Raw genomic sequence first — 25,870 nt, 5'->3', positions numbered from 1 at the left:
CCCGGTGATTTAAACACCAGCATTTCACAATAGTCTATCTTAAAGTAAAGAAACAACACACAAATTAATTATTTTCATTTGAGAGTCCTGGAAAAGAAAATTAGCAGTGCCCAAAACCCCAGGCATTACTAGTCACCAGGAAACTCATGAAGTGTTAGATAAAGACATGGTCTGGACCCAGAGTGGGGATAGAACAGTAGGAAAAACAGCACCTGGCTGGGTTTGGGACTAAGCTGGTCTCTGCTCCAGCCACATTATCAAAGAGCTCCTCAGAGCTCCATGTGGAGACCTCCACAAGCAGCCACTGAACATACTGCTTTTTGCTGTTCTGGGGACAGCACCGTGATGTGTTGCTTGGCACGAAATCTGCCAGTGCAGAGATTCATCAGGAACGCAGCCAGCTTTTTGAACACCCCAGCTTCCTCCTCTCCAGCAGCACAATAGCAGTAAAGAGGAAGACAGTACTGTAACAGCAGGCACTTGAAGGGATGTAAGCAGGGAAAGAGACTGCTCAAGAACAAGAACTTTAATTCATGGGAAAGGAGGCAGCAAAATGCAGGGACTACATTCTTGCTGCACAAGGCAGAAGGCAAGGCAAGCCCAGTGGAGTCAGTGACCAGCATGTCACTTTCTTTGAACAAAAAATGGTTCCAATGGTTACAGGACACTTGCTATTAACTATGTGGTCTCATATATTCCCAGTGAAGCACCAGTGACAGGCCCCACTGAGAACATGAAAGAATATGGGCACATCCAATGTCTCTTCTGTCAGGCAGCAATGCCAAGATTTCAGAAGTAGGTCGCCACACACACAGACGCATCAAAGGAAAGGCTGCAGGCATGCTAAATGCAAAATCTGGCAATCACACTGTTTTCCTTGATCTAGCCTACAAACACTGTCATTTCACACCAAAACCCGTCCCTGCCAGACATAGCTTTCCCAAAAAAGCTAGCAGGACCCCAGCCTCTTTGCCAAGGAGGGTATGCGCGTCTTGTAAATCCTTGGGCTGCCCGGCTTACACACATTTATCTACAATTGTCTCAGCCAAAGTCATCGGCAGAGACAAGTGCTTGTATTGTGGCCATATATAAAGTAATTCTCAACAGTTAAATAATGAAAGCAGCTTCTCCTGGGGTCAGTTCCAGCAGTATTGCAACTCTGGAAGTATGCAATCTGTAACTGCAGGAAGGATGCTGAAAGCAAATTCCATCAGCCTAAAAGAAAACCACCTGGAGAAGACTCCTAGTATGCCAAGGCAGCTTTAAAAGTGGTTAAATTACTGAGAGTGAGTTACCTGTCTACACGCACAGACCCTGCAGAGCTGTCAGCAATTGTATGTAGAGCCCTGAGGAACAGAGCAGTCTAGGGAGCAGACTTTCCTGAGGGCACATCAACATGCCTGTACACTCAGCAAACTCACAAGCAGCTGATAGGATTTATAGGAGAAGGAGGTAAGAGCTTTTTTAAAACATAGCTCCTAACAACACAAATACTTCTTCAGTTGGGCTGCTGCAGCCTGACAACTGTAGGCCAAATTTGCTTCCTCAATACAGCCCTAGAACAATAAAAAGTAGGCTTAACCGTTCTTCATTCATTTCTTGATCCCTGAAGTAGCTCAAGTATGCAAAGTGATATGCAGAAATGGAGGTGCTGGATGTAGATGAATTGTTCTCTGTTAAAAAAGAGTTGCTTCAGTGCTGTAGAGGCAATTTTAAGAAGAAATGAAAGAGACAGAAAGACTGTTAATTCAACTTACGTGAAGAAGTTTTTGTCACTTCTGTTGATACTGGTATCTTGCTGGTACTCTCTGGAAAACACAAGAGGCAACAAGAAGTTATAATATGGTGTCAGATGATCCTCAAGCAGCACTCAGCCCCAGACTGGACAAGGTAAAGAAGCAAAAGGTGTTCAAAGAAGGAAGCTTAAATTTTGCTGCAGTGGACAGAGGCTTCAATCAGGTATCAACTTGCAGAAGTTTCTTTTCAGGAAAAAACCAAATAACGATGGTGCCTACTAGCAAAACTGAAGAAAAAAGCCCGCTCCTTCTGAAAGCAGCCAGTTGCTCAATTTCTCATTTTCCTCTGGAAATAAGTGGTCAGTGGCAACAGGAGAAATCATCCACATGGCTCTGCTTCTGGAAGACATCAGTGTGACTATTCACTCTTTATGCTTCTAGGCAGTTAAATTTTGCAAAGACGTGTCTCTGTTCATATCACTTGAATTGCTGGTAAGTACATCCAATAATGTCACTTGCCACTTCAGGGAAATCTGAGCACAGGCAAACCCCATCTCTCATGGGCTGCTGGGGGCTCTGTGACAGAAATCAAACAGCTGTTTTGCTGAAGAGATGGGAGAACTTGAGCTTCCATACTGGTCCTACGCATTTGTCCATACACCGTTGCTACTTACACACTGGCACGGATGCTTGCACTCACTTGCTGAACCAGCTGATGGCTAAGGGGGGTGATGTTGCCATATTCAGATCCTTGCTAATGGCAAAACGTGCAGATGGGAGAAAACAGAATGTGGAAAGCCTTTGTTTAGGCTTCGCAGACTTGCACAGAGACCTTGTTCCACTGACAGCGTTGATTTGCGAGTGCTCCGCTGTCCCTGCAAGCCACAACTGTGTGCAATTTCTTAGGTGTGAACAAATCACTCTTCAGCTGTATTCACCAAGAGTCTTGGACTTCCCCAAGTTCTCAAAACACATTTCAGACATTAAGTGGTGCAGTTCAATGCAGCTGCACAAGGTTCAGCTCTACAGCTGGAGAAAGGCCCTGAATGCCAGGAAAAAAGTCTTGCCCTGAAACCTCAAGGCACACCAAGAATCCCCTAGTAGGTCAAGCACACAGAATTTAAAAAATACCTCATAAGAGATTTAGGAAAAGGCAACTCTGGAATGTGTTTATTCTGTTTTGTGAATCTGGATTCCAATGGTTCTTTGCTCATTGTCTCCAGAGTTCACAGAAACTTGATCAAAGACAAAATTAGTCCAAATGCCTTCCCTTCAACATCCCTCTTGTTAAACTTTAATATCGGCTCTGCATTTTAACTTCTTACTTGCTTACTCTTCTTTTGCATTTTTTTTTCCATTTTGGTATAGCTTTCTTTGGCAAATATACTATTTGCCTAGTTAGTACATCCCAGTTTCATCTCACTAATGGGAGAGAACATGTTATGCAGCATTTTCCTGGCAACCAGTGATGCATGGCATGAAAGTGTGTATCATAAGTAAAATTTTTAAGGTCAAAACCTCTGCATAACAGCAGTTTCTCTATTGTGCAGCTGGGTAGTCTGAGCAATTAACCTTTCTTAGCCACATCAGGAGATGGAACAGGTCTGACAGCTGCATAGCTCAGCATCTGGCACAACTGGAGCAAACTTTTCTTTCACCATTAAAGAAACCATGTTCCATTTAGTGCCTGTGCTGAGCTTGATGGAGCATTTCTTACTGGCACCTCCCCAGCCCAGCTGTGTTAGTACAAACACCGGCGGGAAGCTGCCAGTGGAAAAGAAAAAACACAGCCAGAGCCTCCTACACCTCCTACACGTGCTGAGAAATAAATTTAGAAAACATGTGGCAAAGTCACACCTTATCAAGAGCCACTAGTAACATTCGTGTTAGCAACACTAGGAGTGGATGCTAAAATTTGGAAAACATAACATTTATGTCTATTGCTTACTGCACACAGTGTACCACAACCATACAAAGAGCATTTACAGTGCCTGGGAAGGCTAGCACAGAGCCACATGATGAGATATCTGAACACAAGAAGCAAACAAAAAAGAGGCCTCTCATAGCAGGCCATCAGTACTTGCCTGAGGTGGGAGAGCTGAAACCACTTTTCAGTCATAATATTTTGCTGCTGCAGTCTGCTAGGTATGGGGATGGCAGCCTGCAGCCCTGTCTTCATCATCATGTTTAAGTTCCCATGAGGAGCAGCAGCCTCAGAGGCTACAACCAATTCTGTCTCCTGGTACCTCCAGGAATACTAAGTCTTAGTGAAGTGCTGCTTCCTGAAACTGGGTATGTTTGTGTAGGGGCTAACCTATATAAAAATACTGAAGGATCCATGAGAGATCCTTGTTTGGGGATGTTTTAAAGAGCTGGTCCCTGCAGCTTCTCAGTCCTATTTCTTTACTACTCGGGCCAGCAGCATCTTCTGCTGTTCAGCCTGATATAACAGGGAAGAGCTCCTTCAACTCACACAGGACTCCCAGCAACCCTATGGCCTTGATATGTTGATCCATCCTTCCAGATAGGGAACTTTCTTTGGTCTGCTGAGAGGAGACCACTCCTTGTTGTGTGGGCAACAAGCTCTGCTGTAAGGCTCTGAGGCAGGAGGTGCTTCTCCTCCTCAGTCAAAACCTTTTCTCCAGGATAACTAAATATTTACGAGTCTTACAGCTGCTGGTGTGAACAGCTCTGTGCATGCCCTCACAGCTTTTTTCCCCCCAGTTAGTTTGTCAGAGGCCTAATGCAAAAAAAGGCTGCTTGAGCAAGCTGAAGGGATTTGGCCGAGCTCACAGGTTTTAGTTCAGGCCTTGCAGGTGGTCACTGAGAACCCTGACAGGGACAACAGCCTGGGCTCTGAGAGGGATTCAGACACCATAGGTAATTAGAGCTGCAAACAAGCTTTTTGTCATCCTGATGTGTACTTTCTGATAGTGATCTAAGTTTTAAGCCTTTCCAATTGATTGTGGTGTTAGGGTGATACCATCTGAATTATACAATGACACAAACTAACATACACCTTGAGGAAAGGGGAGCACTTTCTTAATCTCTGTCACTTGGTCTATAGAAGGCAGAGCACAGAGTAGTTGTGTAGAAGGTTGGTAAGGCTGTAGTCTGGGGCCTCAGAGGCATGCAGGCATATGTAGTCAAAAACACAGGGTGATCCAGTGGCTAAACTAACTTTTAGGTTCTTAAAACTACCATACTTTGCCCCTTTTTCCTCCAAGAAACTGACTTGAGTCAAAGAGCATAGCCCTCAATACAAGTATGTCAAATTGGAAGGAAAGGTTCAAGAGTTCTCTTAGGGGAGTTGCAATACCAAATTAAGTGATGGCCACATTTCTTTCAAAGACCAAATCAGTGACATTGGTCTAAGCATGACGATTTGCTCCAGGTGAGAATGAGACTCATTATGCCAGCCAGTTAAAAAAAACCGATGTCCCAGGTAGACTGCAATTATGCTAGAGAGAAGAGGTACCCTGATCTCCTACTTTAATCAAGTCTTGGACAGAAGAAGGGACTCCTTTTGCACTTGAAATATTTCATAGTTTGTCACATGCTTCATGGGTACTAGATATAAGATGTTTTTACGTACTTATTTCTCAGCCATCTTCTTGAAGCTAAGCTACTGTCTGTCTTCAGAAGAGGAAGAGCAAATTAAAATTGAATGAATTATGAGTATCAGATCCCTACTGATTACTGTACAACGTGAAGCTGTTACTACTACTGCAAGTCCTATGGATGCAAAACAAAAAGCCTGCACAGGCATTGTGCAGCTAATGAATTTACCAAGGTTCACCTCTGCCTACCATTGAGATACATTAACAGATCACCTGAGTACTTCTAGTGCCCATCAATTCAGGCAAAATTGTCCCAGCCACCCACACTGATGAGTCAAACTACATCCACTCACTTTCCACAGACATGAAGGAATAGAGCTCACCCAAAATCTGGCACACAACCCAGCAGAACCAGCACTGCAGACTTCTGGCTTTTGAAACCCTGAAACATGCTGGGCATAGAAAACATCCTCAGAGAGGCAAAAGAATCAGGCCAACAGGTTTTAGTGGAAAAGACTGACACCACATGCAGCTAGAGCATGCTTGACTCTTTATCAAAAAGATATCACTTAGCTAGTTGTCTAAATACTGGCTTTTGTGATTAAATTGAAAGCTTTGGCTGTGCTATGAAATATTCTGTCAGTGTTATTTACTAAGTATAGTAAGGTCCTATGCTGATGAGAAAATCTCTGAAAAATTCACCACAAAAATTTGCCTGGGTAAAGTAAGAAATCAGGATGCACAAAAAAAAACCAGTTACTATTGCATTTGCAAACTTCTGTACTATTTATACACCACCAGGAGAACTTCATGACTGTATTCTGACCTCAATTACAATCTTTCTTAAGGGAGTATGAGTGAATGAAAATAAGAAGGCAGCTCATATCCTGTGGGCAAGCTACACTCAAGCTATTTAAAAGATAATAGCTCCTATTACTTTCTATTAAGACTGGTATAAATTGTGTTTGTCTCACCATTTTTATATTTGTTACATTTTTAATCCACGCACATGGCTCTATAGACAAAGATCTATATACCTTTCAGTAAAACTGAGAAAATTTATAAGTCTGTGTAGGTTAATACTGTTTGTGTGGTGTGTGTCCATGTTTATGTATAGCAAAAACTTACACAAAAGCAAATTTGGCAGTTTTAAATAATACCAATGTTTATAATAGTAAGAAGGAAAGGAATTACTATTGCATTGAATATTACTGTTTTAGACAGAAAAGTTTACCACTTTGGAGAATGAGATCAGGAAAAATTAATGTCTTTGCTCACTGAAAACAACAAAAAATATTTTACAATTGTTTTATTGAGAAATACTAGCTTTTCTATGCTTGAAGCAGGGAATTGAAATCAGCAACCTTGGTGGTAAATGTAAGGCTTCTTATATTCTTGGGGGGAAAACTCCAGCACATTTGCCTTGTCTTCCTATGTTTTGGTAGTTGATGTTAGAGACAAGGCACCATGATAAACAGACCTTTGGTCTGGCCCTGGGGTTCTCTTTCATCGCATACACAAGTAAAGAAAATTTCAACTACAACACTCCTAGTTTGACAAAATTATAGGGAATTTAAATGCAGATTTTTTTTTTTTTTTTTAGATATTGAAAAACACTAACCTTACAGTGGAAATAAAAATAACCCCATTCCCAGAAATGCCATTACCTTGCCTACCCCCACTCTTAAAGTAATCATCACAAAGGGAAAGGAAGATCTAGTTTGCAGACAGCAGGGCATACATAATACATATGACCAGGTGAGGTCACTAAATTAAAGGTCACAATTTAAGTTACGGTTCACATGGCAGAGCAGACCAGTATCACCACAAGAAAGTCAGGCCCTCTGGTGCATTTTTGTTTACTTCACTGTTACCCTGTCTGCTGGAGGTGGAAGAAAGAAATCTCTCTGCTCACTTTGAGAGATTCAGCCTTCTCAGATACCAACAGTTTAGTTTTCTACAGGGACTCCTGGACTACATTGTAGTTCCAAGTGCTTCCCCAAAAGCCCATTAACAGGTAATAACAAGTAAGAGTTAAACATGCTGGATTTTTGTTTGTTGTTTTGTTTTTCTCCTTTAGTTTAAAATTCTTTCCTTCTTATGAATATTGCAGGACCTCCCAGCTATACAGGACCCAAGTAATGACTGTCCTTCAGGGCTCATTACCGAGTTTGGATCCCAAATCTGTCATTAAGCTAGCAAGGGTAAGAGGTCAGGGAAGGTGGGGGAAGGAGGGGTGAGAAGGTCACCCATGCAGGGGGTCTATCCCTGTTTGCAAGGCAGATGTTGCCCTTTGAGGCCATAAGGATCTATTGCTCTTAAGTCACCAGATGTTGCCCATGCTGTTTCTCAAATCCAGGTGGAAAATTCCACCATTAGCAGGAAAATTATGAACAATTTTATTGGTAATTTATGAGGAACAGTAAGCAGAGGGGGCTCAGATGTATATGTAGCAACCAAATATGCATGATTGATTTATTCCACCAATGCTGCCATGCCTGAGTCTAGATGATCAAATATCACTGAGATGTTCCAGTCCAGATATCATTGAGTTTCCAGTTCAGATCTTTATGGACAAGAGCCAGCTGGCAGGTTTAGACTTGATTCCAGTTTTCCCTGTGTTTGCATATATGGCTGTGTTTTAAACAACTTACACTTCATAACACAATTAGATTCATTTTAACATATATGTTATGGATGCACATAACAGAGCCTGCCACAAATACTTTTTACTGAGACCAAGCTCCTGCCCTCTTGCAGCAACAGTGTTTTGCAGTCATTCAGCACAGCCCACAAGGAAGCTGAAAAATCCATGTCACATAGCACAGGAATGAGGTCCTGCATGCACTCCCATGACACTGTTCCTTGTCTGAGAAAGTAATAGAAAATAGTCAAGCTTTTTTTTTTTGCATTTATCTGTAAAACTGCCTAGGCACAGTGCCTACAGTTAAGTTACGGAAATCATATAGGATCTTTCCATGTAAGCAGCTAATGAGCAACCAAAATTTGTATTCATGGAAACCAAGAGAGTCTACAAAACTACACAGAAACACCTACCCATTTTTCCTCTCAGCAACATTCCAGTAAATAACACTTGATCTTTTATATCAATCTCCTGACATCTGCTTATGATTATAATACCATACAGCTAGAAAGAAATTCTAGCACTTGATATTTTGTAGTTGATGAAATAGAATAGCAAATACACAAAGTGAATACAGTCAAGCAATTACTGTGTGATTACAAAACAGCAGATAGACAAAGACAAATCCCACTGGAAAAGGTTTGCATTTGGTTTTCTGTTTATGTAAATGCCTATCTCCCACTTAAGAGTGTAGAAATATGGACAGGAAAGCATGCCTGGTAAATTCACATTGCTGTAACATCTTTAACTCATCCAAGATTTGCAGAGAACTTCTGCTTTGTTTGCTAATGAGGACATTTTTGTTTTGTACTTCACAATGACTGGACACTGGAGTTTGAATTATGGGAGCTGAATTAGTCAAAGCCACACTTGAAAAACATGATTTCAGCTTAAATCACAATCAGCCTTAAGTTATAATACTTGAATCAAAGCATCTGAATCACACTCAAACCTTTCAGTAATTTGTCTTCAGATATATTCATGCTTTTGTGTTTATTGTTTTAGAAATCAAAACAAAAACCTATCACCATATGTGAAAGTAAAAATGGTGGCAATCAGAGCAATACAAATATGACTTAAAGTGACAAGTGTCGGTTTAGCAGTTCAGATTATGGTATGTTTTAGGTTAAACACAACTTCTCTCACTGTGCGTAACAGGGATTAGAATAATATTCTCTTCAACTTTTTCTAATCTTGACTAGACTGTGTCTTAGACTTGGCGTCACACAGAAAACGCTGATCTGTCCTGAGATCTGTAGGAGACAGCCCATTTGTCTGTAAGGCAAATTGAGCATCTCAACTACCTAACAGACAAGTCAGGCCCGACTGCTTTTCTTAGTACACCTAAAAGATTTCAGTGCTTCCACTTCACTTGCCAAGCTTTGTCCTGCTTCTCAGCCCTTTGTCCTGCTGGCAGGTTTAATACATTGTCTGTCTGAATGTGACAGTAAAATAATGAGTGAAGCCTTACCATTGGTGTCCGTGATGGTAACACTGGCTTTAGTACTGTCATTTCCCAGCTTGCTGCTCACTCTGCACACATATTCCCCAGCATCAGCCAACGTGGCTCTGTAAATGTGAAGCTCAGAGTATTTCCTGTGAAATCAGAAAAAACCATATAAATATCCTGTACTGGAATAACAGTCACTGCGTAAAATAAAGCACTTTTTTTCCCCACCCCTTTCAACAGAGGGTCTTGTCTTCCATTCTTACTGACATATGAGCACTATCCAGGCTTGAAAGAAGGGAGGAGAACAAAAAAAAATCTCTCACAGGCTGCTGGAAAACAGGCATATTCATGAACACAAATAAAGATACTTGCTTATGCTTTTCTGTATGAGAGAAGTCTTTGCTTCTAAAGAAAATCTGGAAAACCATCCAACAACCATCCTGTCTCAGCCAAACTGCTGGTTGTCCAGATGCCACTGAGATGGGTGTTAAACTAAAATAGATTACCCTTCCCTATAGGTTCCTATTACCAGTAGTAGAGTTCTGGATAAGTACTGTAGTTCATAACATCTGACTAAATAATCATGAGATTAGAACACACTATTTAACAGGCTCTGAAGCCCCAATAGTAAATCATTCTCCAGTGCTAACAAAAAAAAAAAAAAAGGGCAGGAACACAATTTGCATGAAGCTACATTTTGTTCCTGGCTCAGATATGTAATTTAATCAGTCTCCAAGGTTTTAAGATTAGATTTTCAAATGCAGAACTCCTGCCTACCCATTAATTTTGTAGGAACATGTTCTGGTGTCACTCATGGGTTCCCCAACTCACAGGATGGCAATAATCCCATTATCTAGACTGCAGAGAATGACTAGCTTGGGGAAAATGCATACATTACTGCTGTTCCCAGTTACTGCTTTAAAGAAGTGCTCTGGGGAAGTTTCTGCCTGTCACAAAACCTGATCTACAGAATAGTCACTCAGAGTGCATGAATGGCTTCCCTAAGCAGGCCCACCCTGACTTGAAGGGCTGATACCCAGGAGGCAGAGTCTGCTCACTCTGAAAGCTCACGGTAACCACCACGACCACCGAGGTAAACAGTGTTTGGGGAGATGCTTTGCTTCAGCACTGCCGTGTTTCCTACCTCTCCACGCAGAAATCGCAACTGGTTATCCCTTCTGCAAGTCACTGAGCAGGGCTTGGTTCAGACCACAAACAGGTCTGTTGCAGCAGTGTGGGCTTCTGAAGGTCATTTTTCAACAAATCCTTGTGAGCCACCCCTACTTCCATCACAGGACATTATCCCATCTGCTGTCTGCTATCCAAACCCTGCTTATTGGCAGCTCAGTTTTCCCTGCCTCTATATGAAACTCCTACTGCTGAGGAGCCAGCCCTCATGGAATAAAAGCAGTGTGCTAGGTGGACCCCTCTGTGCCATAAACCTCCATCACAAGAGTTGCCCCCTGTGTCCTGAAAGAAGACTGCTTTTGTGGCCTGCTTGGCTTTGTGAAAAAAACTCTTTTCCCTGCACTTTTTTTTTTTTTTTTACTTGCTACATATGGGAAAAGACAAAAAATTGTGTCTTCCTTTTGTGATTTTATATTTATATTAAAATAGGTGAAGCATCAGTATTTCTTGCAAATTCATTTCTAACAAGCCAAATTTACTCTTGGCCTTAGAAAAAAAAAGGTGCGCGGAGTTTTGTTTCCAAGAGCAGGAGAAATAATATGAATATTTATAGCCTTAAAAATATCATTGAGAGGTATTGGGACAGAATTCAAAACAGAGCAGAAGATGACTCATTAATGGCTGTAAATGAAGCAGTTTCCTAGCAATGCAGTACTTCAACAGTACTGACTTAAAGCCCCTGATAAGGGATTTTATTTTCAAAGGCTTGTCCTTTTCTCAAACTATACCATGCTACTCCAAAAAAAATGCCACTCCCTGTAAGATTTGCTTCTGCTGAATCTTGAGCTCATTGCCACTGTGACACTGCTGAGCTTGTATTCATACATGAAGGGGAAAGAAACACATCTGCAGAATGCAGACCCAGCCCACCTTATCTGATTGCTTGAATTCATTTTGCTTCCAGTCTCCATCTGTCATCCAGAATTGCCTGTCTGCAGGCAAATATCCAGGCTAAGCTTGGATGAACCTCAAGGTGCAGGGCACTTACACACCAAGTTTCCCTGTGCACTGCTGCACCCAAAGCCATCATCTAGAAGTGGCAAACACCTTGTCTCTGCCACAAAAAAAACCCCAACCCTGATAAGGGAGTCTCTCTATACACAATGAAGAGTGCCTGACTTGTACCCTGCCCAAACCAATAATGTACAAGTCTCACCTGCATTTGAAATCAGAGAAGGAAAATGAAATGCTATCATAGGAGAAGACAGCCATGGGAGAATTAGCTACAAGGTGAAACGCTCTTGTCTGGGCCCCGCTTTTGTCTGGATATCTACTGTCACAAAGAAATAGCTTATAGCCTGGACACACAAATCCACCAATCATGGCCTCATCAATCATCAGCAATCATCAGCAGAAACTCACTGACCATATGCTCTTACTCTGAAAAATCTGAGGTAAAAGTGAGTGCTTTAAATGCATTTCATTAAAATTTAAAGTAATTCAGTTTCTCTCGACTCTCCAGTGTAATGAGAATGAATTTAGTGTGATTCACCTGCCGTACTGTCATAGAAGTATAAAATCAGAGTAGGTTGGGTTGGAAGGGTCCTTAAAGATCATATAGCTCCAACCCACTTTCCATCCACAGGGATACCTTTCACTAGACCAGGTTACTTGGAAAGCCCCATCCTGCCTGGCCTTGAACACTTCCAAGGATTTGGAATCCACCACCATTCTGCACAAGGTGTCAATGCCCTCCCACGCTCCCACAAAAAAATGTCTTCCTAATATCTAACCTAAAACTACCCTCCTTCAGTTCACGGAGACTCCCCCTTGTCATGTCACTCCACATCCCTGTAAAAATGTCTTCTCCAGCCTTCTTGCAGCCCCCTTCAGGCACTGAAAGGTGCTGTAAGGTCTTCCCAAAACCTCTTCTTCTCCACAGTGAACAGTTCCCACTGTCTCAGCCTGTCTTCAGAGGAGAGGTGCTCCAGCCCTGTGATCAACTGCTCTTCTCTGGGCTCACTCCAACAGGTCCATGTCTGTCTTGTGCTGGGGCCCCAGAGCTTGACACATAGTCCAGGTGGGACCATCACACGTTGGGGCTCTGCACACCCTGAATCAACCAGCCTGAAACTATCCTTGAGAGCTTAGAGAAGTGAAACCATTTGACATGCACAGGAGTCTTTGGAAGGCTAAGCTTTGAGGAAGCTGCATTGCCACAGGGTCTTCTAAATGCTCAAAACACTAAAAAAAACCTCAGCATCTACTCCACTTTGGCAAATCCTTTGATCCTCCTTTTGGCCAATGTGCCCAAAACCACCAAGCTGATGTACTATCATTTCCTTGAGTACTTCAGGTGTAAACATAAAGTCTTAATTTCCAGTTTCTGAGATAGGCACTTCATCATACTGCCAGATGTTTTGCAGTTTGTTAAAAAACATAAAGCTATTTAGCTTTAGCTCTGGCTACAAGAAACCTTTAATTTATTCCAACAATAAACACGTTTTATTCTGCCATCACACAAAAAGCAGGGTGATTTCCTACAAACTGATAGAAATCAGTGGCCCATGGGTACTACAAATAAACTTTGTGAACTTTTTGTAAATGTGTTAGAAAGTGTTATTTTCAAGTGTTTGGATTGAAGATGTCAGTAAGGCTGTGGTATTCTGCATACTAACGGTTCTTCAGAAAAACAGCCATTTTTTATGTAGCCATTTGAACTTTTGAAACAAATGTTAATCCCAGACAGTTTATCAACTACTCTAACCTTCATTGCTGATGCTCCTCACACTTGGTAATAGTAAAAAATTCACACTAAAATGCTTGTGTAACAATACAGAAACATATGAACATGACAAACATTTATCAGCATGCTATCATGAAAAAAACCCCAGAATGTTAAGTGGGGAAAAAAACTCTTTGATCTTTGATTTTCCTCTAATTTGCAATGGAATTTTTTTAACGTGTCTTGCTTACTGAAATGTGCATGTCTTTTATGCGTTAATTTACACTGCATTCCCCCCACACACGCTTTTTTAGCTTTGCAACATGTGTCTGTCCCATTTTTTATCAAAATAATATCTATTTTCTCTTCAGCTTTTTGCTTCTGGTCTGTCCCAGATGCACACACGAACAGCAAAAGAAGAAATGGCAAAGCAGTGATGCATCCCCAAACAAAAATGCCAAAATAGGAAGGCAATGAATATCCTTCAGCTGTCAGCAGACATCCTTTGTCTTTTCCTTTCTTCTACTCTGCATCTAGTGACTTTCATGTCTCTAACTGGAAGTGCGTCTCCATTTCATGACATTTCTAAAACACAAGAGAGAAATTCCAACAGTGCGTGGTACCACTGTGACTGGGGAGGCACAAATGTGTGAAATTACAGATCAAACCCTGCACCCTCTTCACTTGTGGTGGGTGAGGATGACTTTGTATTTCTATCTTCCAGAAAAAAAGTACAGTTGTGATCTTTTTCATTATACATCTTTTGAGGAAAACACTTTTCAGCACATCAAGATGAAAAATAATCTCACACTTCCACATGCATCAACATCAAATCAATAGTTATCAGTTTCTCTTCTGACAGCTCTCCAAAGCTTTTTGGGGGCAAAAAAGCCACAAAGAAGTAAACTGGCAAAAGGCACTTCCTTGATTCAATGCTGAACTGGTGACAGTCAGCTTCAGGAGGTGAAATCCTAGCCCCAGTGAGTTTGGTCAACCAGCGTCAGCCAAAATGCAAGTGGAGGAAATACTGATTGCCCCTCACAGGCAGCACTGTGTTGCTAGGAAAGCTGAGGGCTAGGCTCTGATCTGAACATTTTCTCTACAGAATAGACCGAAAATACAACTCTGACGGAGACATATGGCTCTGCAAATGAGTCCAGACAATTTGCCAGGCTATCTGCCACCTGGAACAGCTCCATTTCGCAAATGCTGGAAGGAGACATCACAGGTTCCTTCGTGACATCTGTGCAACTGTGGCATGGGGGCTGTGGTGATGCTGCTCTGTCCCTCTTCGTGTTTCATCTTGTGCCCCAGGCTGGGGTGCAAGAAACTGCCAAGGAGGGTAGGATTTCTGAATTTTAACCTGAATAACTATTAAATAGTCAAATATCTATTTGTTTGTGGCTTGTTTTGTCTAGTGAGGTGAGCCCCGACACAAAGTATGGGGACACTGAACACCTTGGAATGGAAAGCCTCTTGCAGAGTGCATTCCAAACATTCTGTGTCTTGAATGAAGGGAAGGCATGGCATGGTGCCCCACAGAGCTGCCCGGCCTGCTGAGAGCAGAAGTGAGAATTGAAAGACTGTTCAAACAGATTTTCCTAGCTGGTGGCGATTACAACTTTTTAATGTATACAACAAGGCAGAGACAAAACAGCAAAAGCCTTCTCCTGTCTCAATGCAGTGAAAGCATAATGTAGTTTTCCCCTGCATTAACAAGGCACCAGTCTATGTTCTGGTGCTGGTCACCAGTCACACGTAGGGGGCACTTACCACCAGGCAGGAGGACAGTGTTTGCATGCTTTGCTATTTGTCTGACATCTGCTACACCACAGCCTTGTTCTGCAAGTGCAGGAATGCCTCTGGTAAAGGACTCCTGCATGCTTGCATAAGACATTCAGAACTAATGAGGACAGCATTCAGCCCTTCTAAAGGATTAAACTGCTGGAAAATAAAATCTCTAAAATATTTCAGAATCTGCAACCCTTTGGTGATTTTAAGTGTTCTTTGATTTTAGATAATAAACAAGGGTAATTCTATTCTTGTTAGCAGTTTAAAAAATGGCCTGTCTCCAAGGTTTACTGGTTGAAATCATAGCCTTTGGCTATCGGAAAACAAATAGAAATTGAGAAGGGAAAATTAATTATGAAATATTTATATCACACTCACACATCAGTCATACTTTCAGGAACAATAATATTGGTTTCTGTTTTTACATTTTCTTCCTCTGTAACTCGTAGCTTTCAGCTTTGTGTTACTGCATTTAACTCCCTCAATGCTTACGTTCTGGAGAACATCATTTCCCAGCCCCCCCAGCCCCACTTGAAAGATATTACTTTGTACTTACTTTTGTTTTTTTGGGATCTTGATATTTTCCGGTCTGTTTTTTTTGGTTATTTCCTTCCCATTCTTTAACCATTTGAATCTGAGCGCAGGATACTCTGAAGTGGTTTCACACCTTAGCACTAGCTTCTGACCCACAGCAGCCTCTTGGTTTTTCATTTCCTTCAATTTGAGGGGCACCACTAAAGAAATAAAAGAATGTGGTGGTGATTAGGCCATCCTCAAAAGGGAAAACGCTTACTCAAGTTGAGCTAGGCAAACCATGGACGGCGAAACCCCAACCGGACTAGCAGTGCTTCAGCAGAAACCCTGAAAAACAAGGATCTGTATTGTCCTTAAAGCATAAGGGCACACTCAATGGCAGCCCACTTTGATGCTTTGGAGATCTCCTATGACAGTCTTACAATTTGTAAGCTACAGTGAGAACCAAAGTGCTGGTTCTGAACACAGCATGGAGCAAAACATTATTTTATTGTGTGCACCTAGGCACAAGACAGCACATTGTGGCAGGCACCTCTGACTGGCAACACAGAAAGGCAAAGGGAGGCTATCTTGCTGCTTTACTAATTTCAATTGCTATGGGTTATGGGCTACCAAAAGCTCCAGGTGCAACTGCTCTGACAGGGAGTCAAAAACATAAATATAAACTCTACAGCCTCCCTCATGTCAGGGAAAGGCTTTTGTTCCAGCCAAACATTACAACCCACATTATACACCTACCTCAAACCTCAGCTTGGCCATATCCTTTCCCTGAGGCAAAAGACAACAGGCTTGGAAGCCCATCAACAGAATCAATATCAATTAAGGGTATTTTGGACCCAGAAGGGGGCACTGCATTGAAAAGGCTCAGCCAACACACTGTAAGGTTCCAGCTGATGCATCTCAATTTCTACTGTGTCGTAGCAATAACATTTCTTGTACGCGTATACCTCCAACCATTTCAGGCTTTCTAAATTATAGACCTCTAAAATTCCACGTGAGTACTAGTCTTCGAGCACAGGCTTCACAAGAAGATGCAGTCCCCCCGTGAGATGCTACCCTTCACTTGACCCCATGCTTTAGCTGCAAACCAGCCACTACTGTGCTCCAGTGCATAGGTAAAACACCTACACCTGACCTTAAGGTATAAGGCTTAAGATAACACCTTTACCACACAGCTGGAGAGGGCTAATGTGGAGTACTGCAGCAGGGGTGTGGATGGGTGATAGCCTCTAAGCCCGTCCTGGCTCAGCTGTGCTCTGCCTGAGCCTCCAGGGAGTCACTGTGGCCATGCAGTGCTTCCAGCTGCAGGGCATTTTGTTTCTTGAACAGCTGTAATATTGTCTGAGGACACAAACAGCCACTGTGGTCAAATGGTTCTCCATAACATGCAGACTAGGAGCACTCAAAGAGACACCAAAACATCTGTGACAGAGCCCTGTACAAGAAAATGTCCTAAGAAGCTGGACACTCTTGATTATGTATCTGCTCCTTGTGTGTTTGTGGGGACTTACTGACAACAGTTGCCCCTAATTATTATTCCAATAAGACAAAAAAACAATCAGCAGCATCATAACCATAATTATGAGAAGCCTAAATAAAGGACTGATAATGCACATGTCCAATGAGTGAGTATTGAAGGCAGCAGTGTGGCCTGTCCCACATGTAAGGCAGCCTTTCTCACCCCAGGAAAGTACAGGGAAACCTTTAATTTCCTGGAAACTGAGCCCAGAGCAGCACAAACAGTGGTGCTTGGGAAAATGTGGTCTGCAGTGAGTGAGTAAATGAGGTGATACCAGCAGTGACACCAGCAGAAGACAGAAAATGGACAAAGTAGCTTTCCTTAATTAAAAAACTCCCGATTAACAGGAAGGTGACAATTTTCCATGCACCTCTGCTGGCATGGACAGCAAGTTTCTGGCAGGAAGTGTTCTAGACATCAGCAAAATGTCTGAGAGGGACACTTCTCTGGGAATGGCATCCAAGGATGTTGTACACACAGGGCAGGCACATCTATCAGCATTCCAATGGGATGGATCGGTAAAGGCCCAGCATTTCATGACAAGAAAATCTTCTCATATGTTGGTTTCCATTTTCTCCCACTGTCCTGAATAATTTTGGAAATTTCAGTGTGTTCTCAAAATGCTATGAAAACAACTTTTGATTTTGGAAAAACAAATGCCCACACACCATCCTGAAACCAATATGTTTAAATACATACACTTTTACGAGTGTGTGTTTGTATATATATATATATATATATAAACACATTTATATAAGAACACATGTAAATATTGTCTGAATATAACATTGTAGGCTAATAATGCTTAAAATGTCCAACAAAATTATCATTAAGTAAGAGCCTTTACTACTGAGGCTTGTGCTAATAGTTTCATTCTGTCATTGAAGAGTTAAATCTCGTCTTTTGTCACTATGTAAGAAAAGGAGATGCAGAGGTTTGAAATACAAAGACAATAGTCCTTATATGACCATCTTTAATTGTTATAGTACTAGCCTGCATCTTGCAAAAATTAAAAGCACCACCACAGTTGCAAGGATGAAAATTTTTGTGCTTGTGCTAAGTACTTCAACTAGTTATTGACTGTCCTTTCAACATAGCAATGCAAAACTGGGAATAAAAGAGAGATGCCATTTTGTTCTTGATTTTTATTTTAATTCAGTATTATCTGCTCAAAATGACTTGCAGATTTTTTCCACCATCAGAGCTGTCAGTGAAAGAAAGAAAAGCGTTAAATTAATATGCTCAACTCTTGCCATAATTCAGGAGTTACCGGGAAACATAAAAGAGGGTTTAATCAATGGCAGTGACCCTCACTAATTCACAGTAACTCGCTGTCCAAGCATGAAGGCTCTCCAGGGAAAAGAGTAAAAGCTGTTCACAGACACGACAGAAAGGAGATTTTTTTCTTGGTTTTTTTTTTTTATTCTTTTCATTTACACTGTGTTTGTTTCCTTTCAGTCGCAGTTTTGCAAAAGTTAATCAGACCTGCCAGGCATATGAGAAAGCTTGTGCTGATAAAACTACAGCATTGTACACTTGGATGAAGATCAGCTACAGCTTCCACTGTTGCAAGAGGGAGCTGACTTTCATCACAGTCTGTGCCAATTCTGTGGTGCTGGTAAGACAGGACCTCGTCTGCAGGGTAAAAATGCTTTTAGAAGAGACAAAAATGCTTATAACTAGACATGGATACTGCCCTCCCCTTGCCTCTTCACCCCTTCCCCCTCTGTTCCCTCAGCATCTCCTGCCAGCTTGGCTCCTTTCCTCTCCTCCTTGCTGTGCCTGTCACGCAGGACCGCTCCTGCTGCCGGCGAGGCTTCTGCCCGCTGTGTGAGACTGCCCATGGCAGGCAGGAGTGAGGCAGGAAGGGCCAAGAAAATGCTCTCTGCATTTCCTACATGCTGAAGTGCCACCAGGGACATAAGGACTCAGCCAAATTGAAAATGGAAGGGAGCCTCAACAGCATTTCCTACAGGTCACTATTTGGGCAATGCCTTTGTGAGCAGCTCTGGTACGGCACCAGCAGAGCCCCTACACATGCTGTCCATCACAGAGTGACAAGGGAGCAAAGAAAACAGACAAATCCTGAAGAGAAACTGCATAAACTAAGTGTGGAAGTACCCTGAGAGAGGAGCTGCTTGAATGAAAGACCTGGCGGGGCATCTACTTTATCTGTATTCCTTGTGCCAAAATGCGGTAGGGCCTCACATTTAAGAGTCAATTAGACACACAGAAAGGCACCCAGGCTTCTCACACTACCCAGTCAGGATGTCTCTCTGTGACCCATGGACCTCCCCTGCTTTGACAGACTTTCTAAGAAAGCAACAAAGGTGATAACAGCGAGAGAACACAAAGCAGTGGACTAGTTGTGTCAGCAAAGCCGCACACATTGGAAGGGTTTAACAGGCAAAAGCAAGCAAGGTGTTAGATCTTTCTTTATTAACATGGCTTGAATAGCTGTCATTTTGTTAGCAATTTTTTTCAGAAACTCACGTCTGCTGGCCTGCACAGTATCACTGCAGATAAGGAACACGAATTTCCATATTCTCTCTGCAAAAGACTCACTGATAATGTATGAGTGCAGATAACTCCTTCTCCCCGGACTTGTGAGTTTGGCAAAGAACATCAATCTCCTCACTTTCAGTGCTTGATTGTACAGTTAATCTGCATGGAAGCTCAACACATTGAACAAATTAAACAGGAAACCTGCAAAATATTATCACACAACCACACTCAGCTGAAATTCCATGAGTGGTTGTTTTTATTTCCCTGTCTTTTCTTTCCCTAGGAAGGCGCAAAGCCTTTTCAGAGCCTGAGCACAGGAATGTATTAGGCATGCTTACCAGTAGGCACATGTGCAGAGTTTGCTGCACAGAATTGTGACCAACAGCTTGGTGAGGGGTAATAGAAAGCCGTAGGAATAACAACCATTGCCTTGGCCTCAGATTTACTGCCCTTTTTTTCTTTTTTTTTTTTTAAATTTTCTTTTCTTTTTTTTTTTCTTCTTCTGCATAATGCTCAAGGCAGGGAAGTAATGCAGGAAAAATTACATTATTTCCAAAAGCCTTCTCCACTTGCATATGAGATTATAATCAAGGTCAGGTTTACCATCAGCAGACCAAGTTTTCTAAAGATATATGCTGCATTTTAAAATGTACACTGCTCCAACTTAGACAAAAAGCCTCCCTGCAAAGCCCCCACCCAAAACCCTAGCTAAACAAATAAAATCCCCAAGCCAAACAACAACGAAAATCCACAAACAAATAAACAATTAAAAGCCACAAAAATTTGTGTTGCTTCTCTTGGTTTTAATCCTCTTACTAGTCACTCATTTGAATTCTGAACACATTTTAAAATCTGACTATTTCCTGCAAGCATGCTGAGTCTCTGTGCAGATTACCTACAAGATAAAACACTGTGCGAAATGATAGAAAATAATCCCAAACACCCAGCTCTCCAAAATACCAGAGTAACTGAATACGAGCTGAAGGACTGAAAAACCAAACAAATTATTTGGCTACTTAATGGGAGTTTCTGAATTATTTTGAAAATGCTGCCAGATACATTTCAGGTCTGGGTTTTGATATTTGAATACTTTTGTCTGCACAGAAGAGCAAAAGGAAAAATACAAACCTGGCATTTATCTTGAAATGTCACATAAAACTGACACCCACAGAATATAATTCCTTCTAGTAATGCTAAAATGAATTTTTTACAGAAATTTTAGGTATTGCAAAGGCCAAAATAAAGGCGAGTACCAAAGGAATGGCTAGCAACATGGTCAGGAGCCAAGAAATAGAGCAATAGAGAGATACAGCAATACAGCCATGCTCTTTAACACTGGAACAGCATGGAAGCAGCAAATGCCTCTATAAATCAGAGTAACTACTCCCAAAAGCCAGTCACAAAGACAGCTCCTAATCTGATAAACAGGTTTAGGTATGGCGGTACTGAAGTCTTACTTGGTCCTGTCAAAGTAATGCTGCACCAACAAATGCATAGATCTCTACCTAAAATATTTGCTTATTTGGCATGAGTCGCTTTTAAGTTCATGCTGTGTCATGCCAGTGTTCATGGATATTTACCCCAGCCATGAAACTGCTCTGTGAGCTTGCATTAATCTTTGCATGCCTTCTCTCTGTCACAAGCCCAGTAAACGCTGCCAGGGAGAGTACCACAGGCCAATTAATAATATGGCCCAGGGAAGGCAGGATTTTCAACAGGACACTGAAAATGGGCATATGGAAGAAGTACTCTGTACATAGAGTAGGTCTTAGTCCTGCCCCCACTTCCACTCAACAAGCAAAAAGCATCTCCAGCAGCATGAAAAAGCATGGCAGTGACAAAGCAGCACGTCTAGAAAGATTGTGTCTGGGAGGACAGCCTGAGAGCACCATTTATTCAGTGTAACATGATAATGACAGGCTGCCCATTCTCCTGCAGACACTCAAGGTATCAGTTTCTGAACTTAGGCCTCCTCAGAGACAGAGACCTGTGTTCAAAGCAAAATGTAGGTTTTGCAAGAGAAGCTGGGTGTGAGAAAGTGTCTAACCTAAAGAGTATGATTTAAAGGTCAACACCTAATTTATTTATTGATGATCATGACTGCAGGAACACACTGCCTGATTACATTAAATTCTCTGTCCTCTGATTCTTAGTGCCTCAGCTGACTCCAACCGGCTGCATCCCTGGTAAGCTTTGATGATCCTGTTAAGACACTGTCGATACAAAAACCTGATCACACAGACTGAAAATGTGGGAGAGTGTAAAACAAATATAATTGATATCCAAAAAGTGATTCAGGGAAAACAGCTTGTAAAGTTGATGGAAGAATCTGCATGTCCATATTTTATACACCTAGATGCATAAAAGGGGAGTCCAGAATCTTTATTTGAACACTAAATTTAAAGTAAGCCAAGCACAGAAATGCTGTGCAGAGTAAGTCCCATGGACTTCAAGGGTATTTGCAAGTACTCAGTAATTTAAAATTTTTTTTTCACATGAAGCCACTTTCGATTTAGGAGCTGAATTTCAGCTCAGGACTGTGGATTTTACAAGTTTGACTCAGGCTGTGTGCCTTGAAGTGAGGTGAAAGAAGGAATGATGTGGCACTTTGTCATACCATACATATATCTCCTTGTCTTGTTTGCTCTCCAGTGTAAGAATGTTAAGCACTAATCTCTATTTTTTCTTGAAAAAAAAGCCATTCAGTAACTCATCAAGCAGAGGGCAGTGCAACTGATAGAACCACGTAAAAGCAAAGGCTGCAACTACTCCGGTAACTTGTTGGGGTTTCAGCCTTCACTTTATGGCCAGAGATGTAAGGTTCAGCAAATCACTGGACTGAGGAGCACGGAAAACTTAAACTTTGGGTCTCAGCTGTGGTACTTGTGTAGCTACATTGGTGTTTCCTAAGATCATGTTGGGAAGAAAAAACCCAAACAAATGGTATAAATTCAGAGGATATTTCTCTGATGAAAATCCACTTCTTCGGCAACTCTTTTTTTTTTCTCTCTCTCTTTTTGGCAGAATTTCCTTTTTTAAATAGCTTCATTAGAGCTGTAGCCTTTCTGGCTTCAGGGTCTCAAAAGTGCTACAGCCATCTTCTCCCCTCCCTCTCCGATTTCATATTCTCTGGTCTACTCCTGTTTTGACATCATCAGAAAACACAGAGATTTCTGTGTGTCCAGTCTGTAAGCTTTGCAAATCCTGTGCACCGTATTATATTTTGTAACTCTTGTTTTTATCTCTGGCCTCCAGTTGCTTCTCCACCCTTTCAGCATTTCTCCACCACGCTCCTTCTCTTCACACTGCTCCAGCAAAGCTGTGATTCTCACATGCAAAGGACATTGCTTTCTTCTGATCCCAGTCACAGAAGCCCATTTTTGCTTCTGGCTTTGTTCTCTTGGCTTTGCAGCATTTTCTGATCCTGCAGTAGTTCCACTTCCCAGACAAAGTGTACCATGACTCAGCCAATAAATTGCCCAGTGCAGATCTACCCATGGCAGGCTTTTACATGCCTAAAAATCCTCCCCCTCCTCCTGAGGCTGTGGAAGTCTTAAGAGAAGGAGTAACAATACACATCCAGCAACACTGTCAGCACACTTTTACATTCCTGGTCAGAGATATTTCTTATTCAGTATGGCACATTGTCCCTACTCCACCAGCGAGAGCTCAATCATATATGTATAGGAGAAACACCCTGCATCAAGCAGAATTTCAGTAACATCAGACAATGTTATGGTCACTGTATGCACATAAGCTTTCCTTGTATTAAAATACTTTTCCATGTTGAACAAGAAAACCAGAAGGATCTGCTGTCCACAAGGATATCTTATTAAAAAATGAAAAAACATAGGGAGTAGGGAGTGCCGTGACAGGTGAAATACAATGGAAATTGTGGTCAGAAGGCAATACCCAGAATGTGGAATACAGGTTACCTTAATAGGTCACCACTAATCACCTTCTCCTCCATGGGTTCACAGAGCCAGTCACTGCCACCACCAATTAGGACACAGGAGTAATCTGAGTTTAGGGATATAACCACTGGAATGAATAATCAGCATACAGGAAGAAACAAAACTGAATTCCCCAAAACAGCTACTCCCCAAAGACCGACACAATCCCCCCTCTCACAAAGTTCACACAGAGGCCAAAACTTTTTACAAAATAGATGAGAAAATGTCTGGATATCCCAAGACAGCTGGGTTTAGGAGGTTCATTTGACCGCTATTGTTCCTCTGCACAAAGAACCACTCATCCATGCTGAAATTTTGGGGTGGGAAGGTGGAAAACCTAAGCTGAAACCTGTATGCTGGCTTGCTTGACATGAACAGAAAGAAAATCAAATCACAGAAATAAATTTGGGAAAACCAAGATTAATTGGAGCATCAAAATGAACAAGCTGCTGTTGCATTACTGGCTGCATAAAATATTTACGGCAGTGTGAAGAATTTTGAAACTTTCAAGACATTGGCTTGCTTATGCAGAAGTCAAAATTAACACTGTGGGTATGGTTCCTCATTCGCCACTTTCCTTTTCCTCCTCTCATTTAAATTCTTTGTGGTCAGCTCTCCTAGCAATACTCCCTTTCTAGGATTTGTGTGGGTGTTCAGCACAGGCTGGAGAAAGATGTAGGCCTACAAAAACATCTGTGTACTAAAAGACTGCACAGACTGGGAAGCAACAGTAATTCTTCCACTGCAAACGCAAAGGTTTTCTAATAATTTTCTTCTGGTGCTGATCACAGACAGAGTAGACAAAGTGCCAGCCCCATCTCAGCTACATAACAGCTGAAAATTCAATGTCCCCTGCCCTCTACTCAATTTGAAATGTGACTGCTTTTGTACCTGCATGTTAAAGGGAAAATCACAAGGTCTGACAATTCCAGAAGTGATACACTTGAAGCAAAAGGATGTGTTCTTCCCCAGAGACAAAGCACAACTAGTCCAGGTCACTGAATGTGGCCCTAACTTGGAAGAGCCTGTTGAAAAAAAAATCTTCCTTTTTTTTTTTTTCCCTTTTTTTTTTTTTTTTTTTTTTTTGCTACCAGGAGAAATGCAAACCCTTTAGCCAATGAGACAGAAAGCCATTTGCCACATCTCAGGAATCAGGGAACAGGATACACCTGGGCATTGCAAAAAATTCATGAACTCAAACCCAGCTCAGCAAAAATTTAAACATGGCATTTTATGGACTTGCAAGCAGGCAGAGAGATCTCATCATCTACCCTTCAATATAATTTACTTCCAACATACTTGAACTCCACATTTATACTCTGCAGCTCTGGCAAATCAGAAATGGAAACTGTAGTGAAAAGGAAGCACTTATATCACAACTGTTTGAAAATGTACGTGCTATCTTCAGACAAATGAGAACTTGAACAAAATTCTTACAAAATACTGCTAAATACTTGCATTTGGGAACGACTTGTAAAAATACATAATTGGAAATCTCCCCACTGGCTAAATTATTTTATAAGATTAGACATCCTTTTAAAGGCCAGCCTCCAAAAATCCATAAGCACATGATAAGTAAAGCGTGCAGATACACGCCGTGGTGCAGCAATCACTGGAGGAGGGACAAGACAAATTATGCACCTCTGAAATGGTTTTGGAGTCTAGGCAAAGTTAAAAAGTTATATAGGCAAAATTATATGGCTTTTTGAAGTATAATCCAGCACTAGTAGGTGCTGGAATTGTATACTGGGAAATGTGTGTGAATGGTAGTGGTCCCAACAGGAGTGGAATCTTCACAGAAATACAGAAAAACTGTCCAGGCCATCAAGTCCAGCCTGGAGCTTTGGGTCTACCACAATGTAGGCCACGCTGCCAGGTCAACCTTTTGTCAAAATCTCTCAGTGGCCTTAAAATCTATGAGCACTTGAAAAAGACTAAAACATGCATCAAACATTTGGTTGTCATGTAACCCTCTAACCCTTGTGACGGTGGCCACCAGTGGCTACTGCCAAGGAGGAATTACAGCTTTTATTGTAGAACAATGACATTCCTTATGTAGAAGCCACCAGTGAACCTTGTGGACCAGCTCAAAGATACGAAGGGTAGTACGCAACGTGTATAATTTACCAAGTCTATTCCCCAGTCTAGAGTGTCCATTAGCAGAACAGCATTTATATGGTAAATTTTAGCTAAAAAGGAGCTGGAGAATAAATTCCACATAAATTCTGAACAGCCTGCTAGCAAAAAGAATAAAGACGTGGTAAATCAAGTAAAATTCCCTTCCCCCCAGTACTTTTTTTAAACTTACAAGTGGTTTCTGTGTGT

At 41.7% G+C, this 25,870-nt stretch overlaps 1 protein-coding gene across 10 annotated transcripts in view; it reads right to left on the bottom strand.

Moving 5' to 3' along the window:
- NRG1 (neuregulin 1) overlaps window positions 1-25,870 on the bottom strand; it is a 455,187-nt gene that overhangs the window by 128,637 nt on the left and 300,680 nt on the right. For 8 of the 10 annotated variants that reach the window (XM_072921880.1, XM_072921873.1, XM_072921874.1 and 5 more), the window contains 3 exons: window positions 15,591-15,768; window positions 9,412-9,536; window positions 1,758-1,808 (listed from right to left, as the gene is read on the bottom strand). In XM_072921880.1, coding sequence (XP_072777981.1) covers window positions 1,758-1,808; window positions 9,412-9,536; window positions 15,591-15,768 — 354 coding nt within the window. The remainder of the gene's footprint in view (window positions 1-1,757; window positions 1,809-9,411; window positions 9,537-15,590; window positions 15,769-25,870) is intronic. The other 2 variants (XM_072921876.1, XM_072921878.1) reach the window with 1 other exon arrangement.

The sequence above is a fragment of the Taeniopygia guttata genome, chromosome Z (assembly GCF_048771995.1).
Source record: "Taeniopygia guttata chromosome Z, bTaeGut7.mat, whole genome shotgun sequence".
NCBI classification, from domain to species: Eukaryota; Metazoa; Chordata; class Aves; order Passeriformes; family Estrildidae; genus Taeniopygia; species Taeniopygia guttata.
The sequence above is the reverse complement of the archived record's forward strand: the minus strand, read 5'-3'. Positions and strand labels throughout refer to the sequence as shown.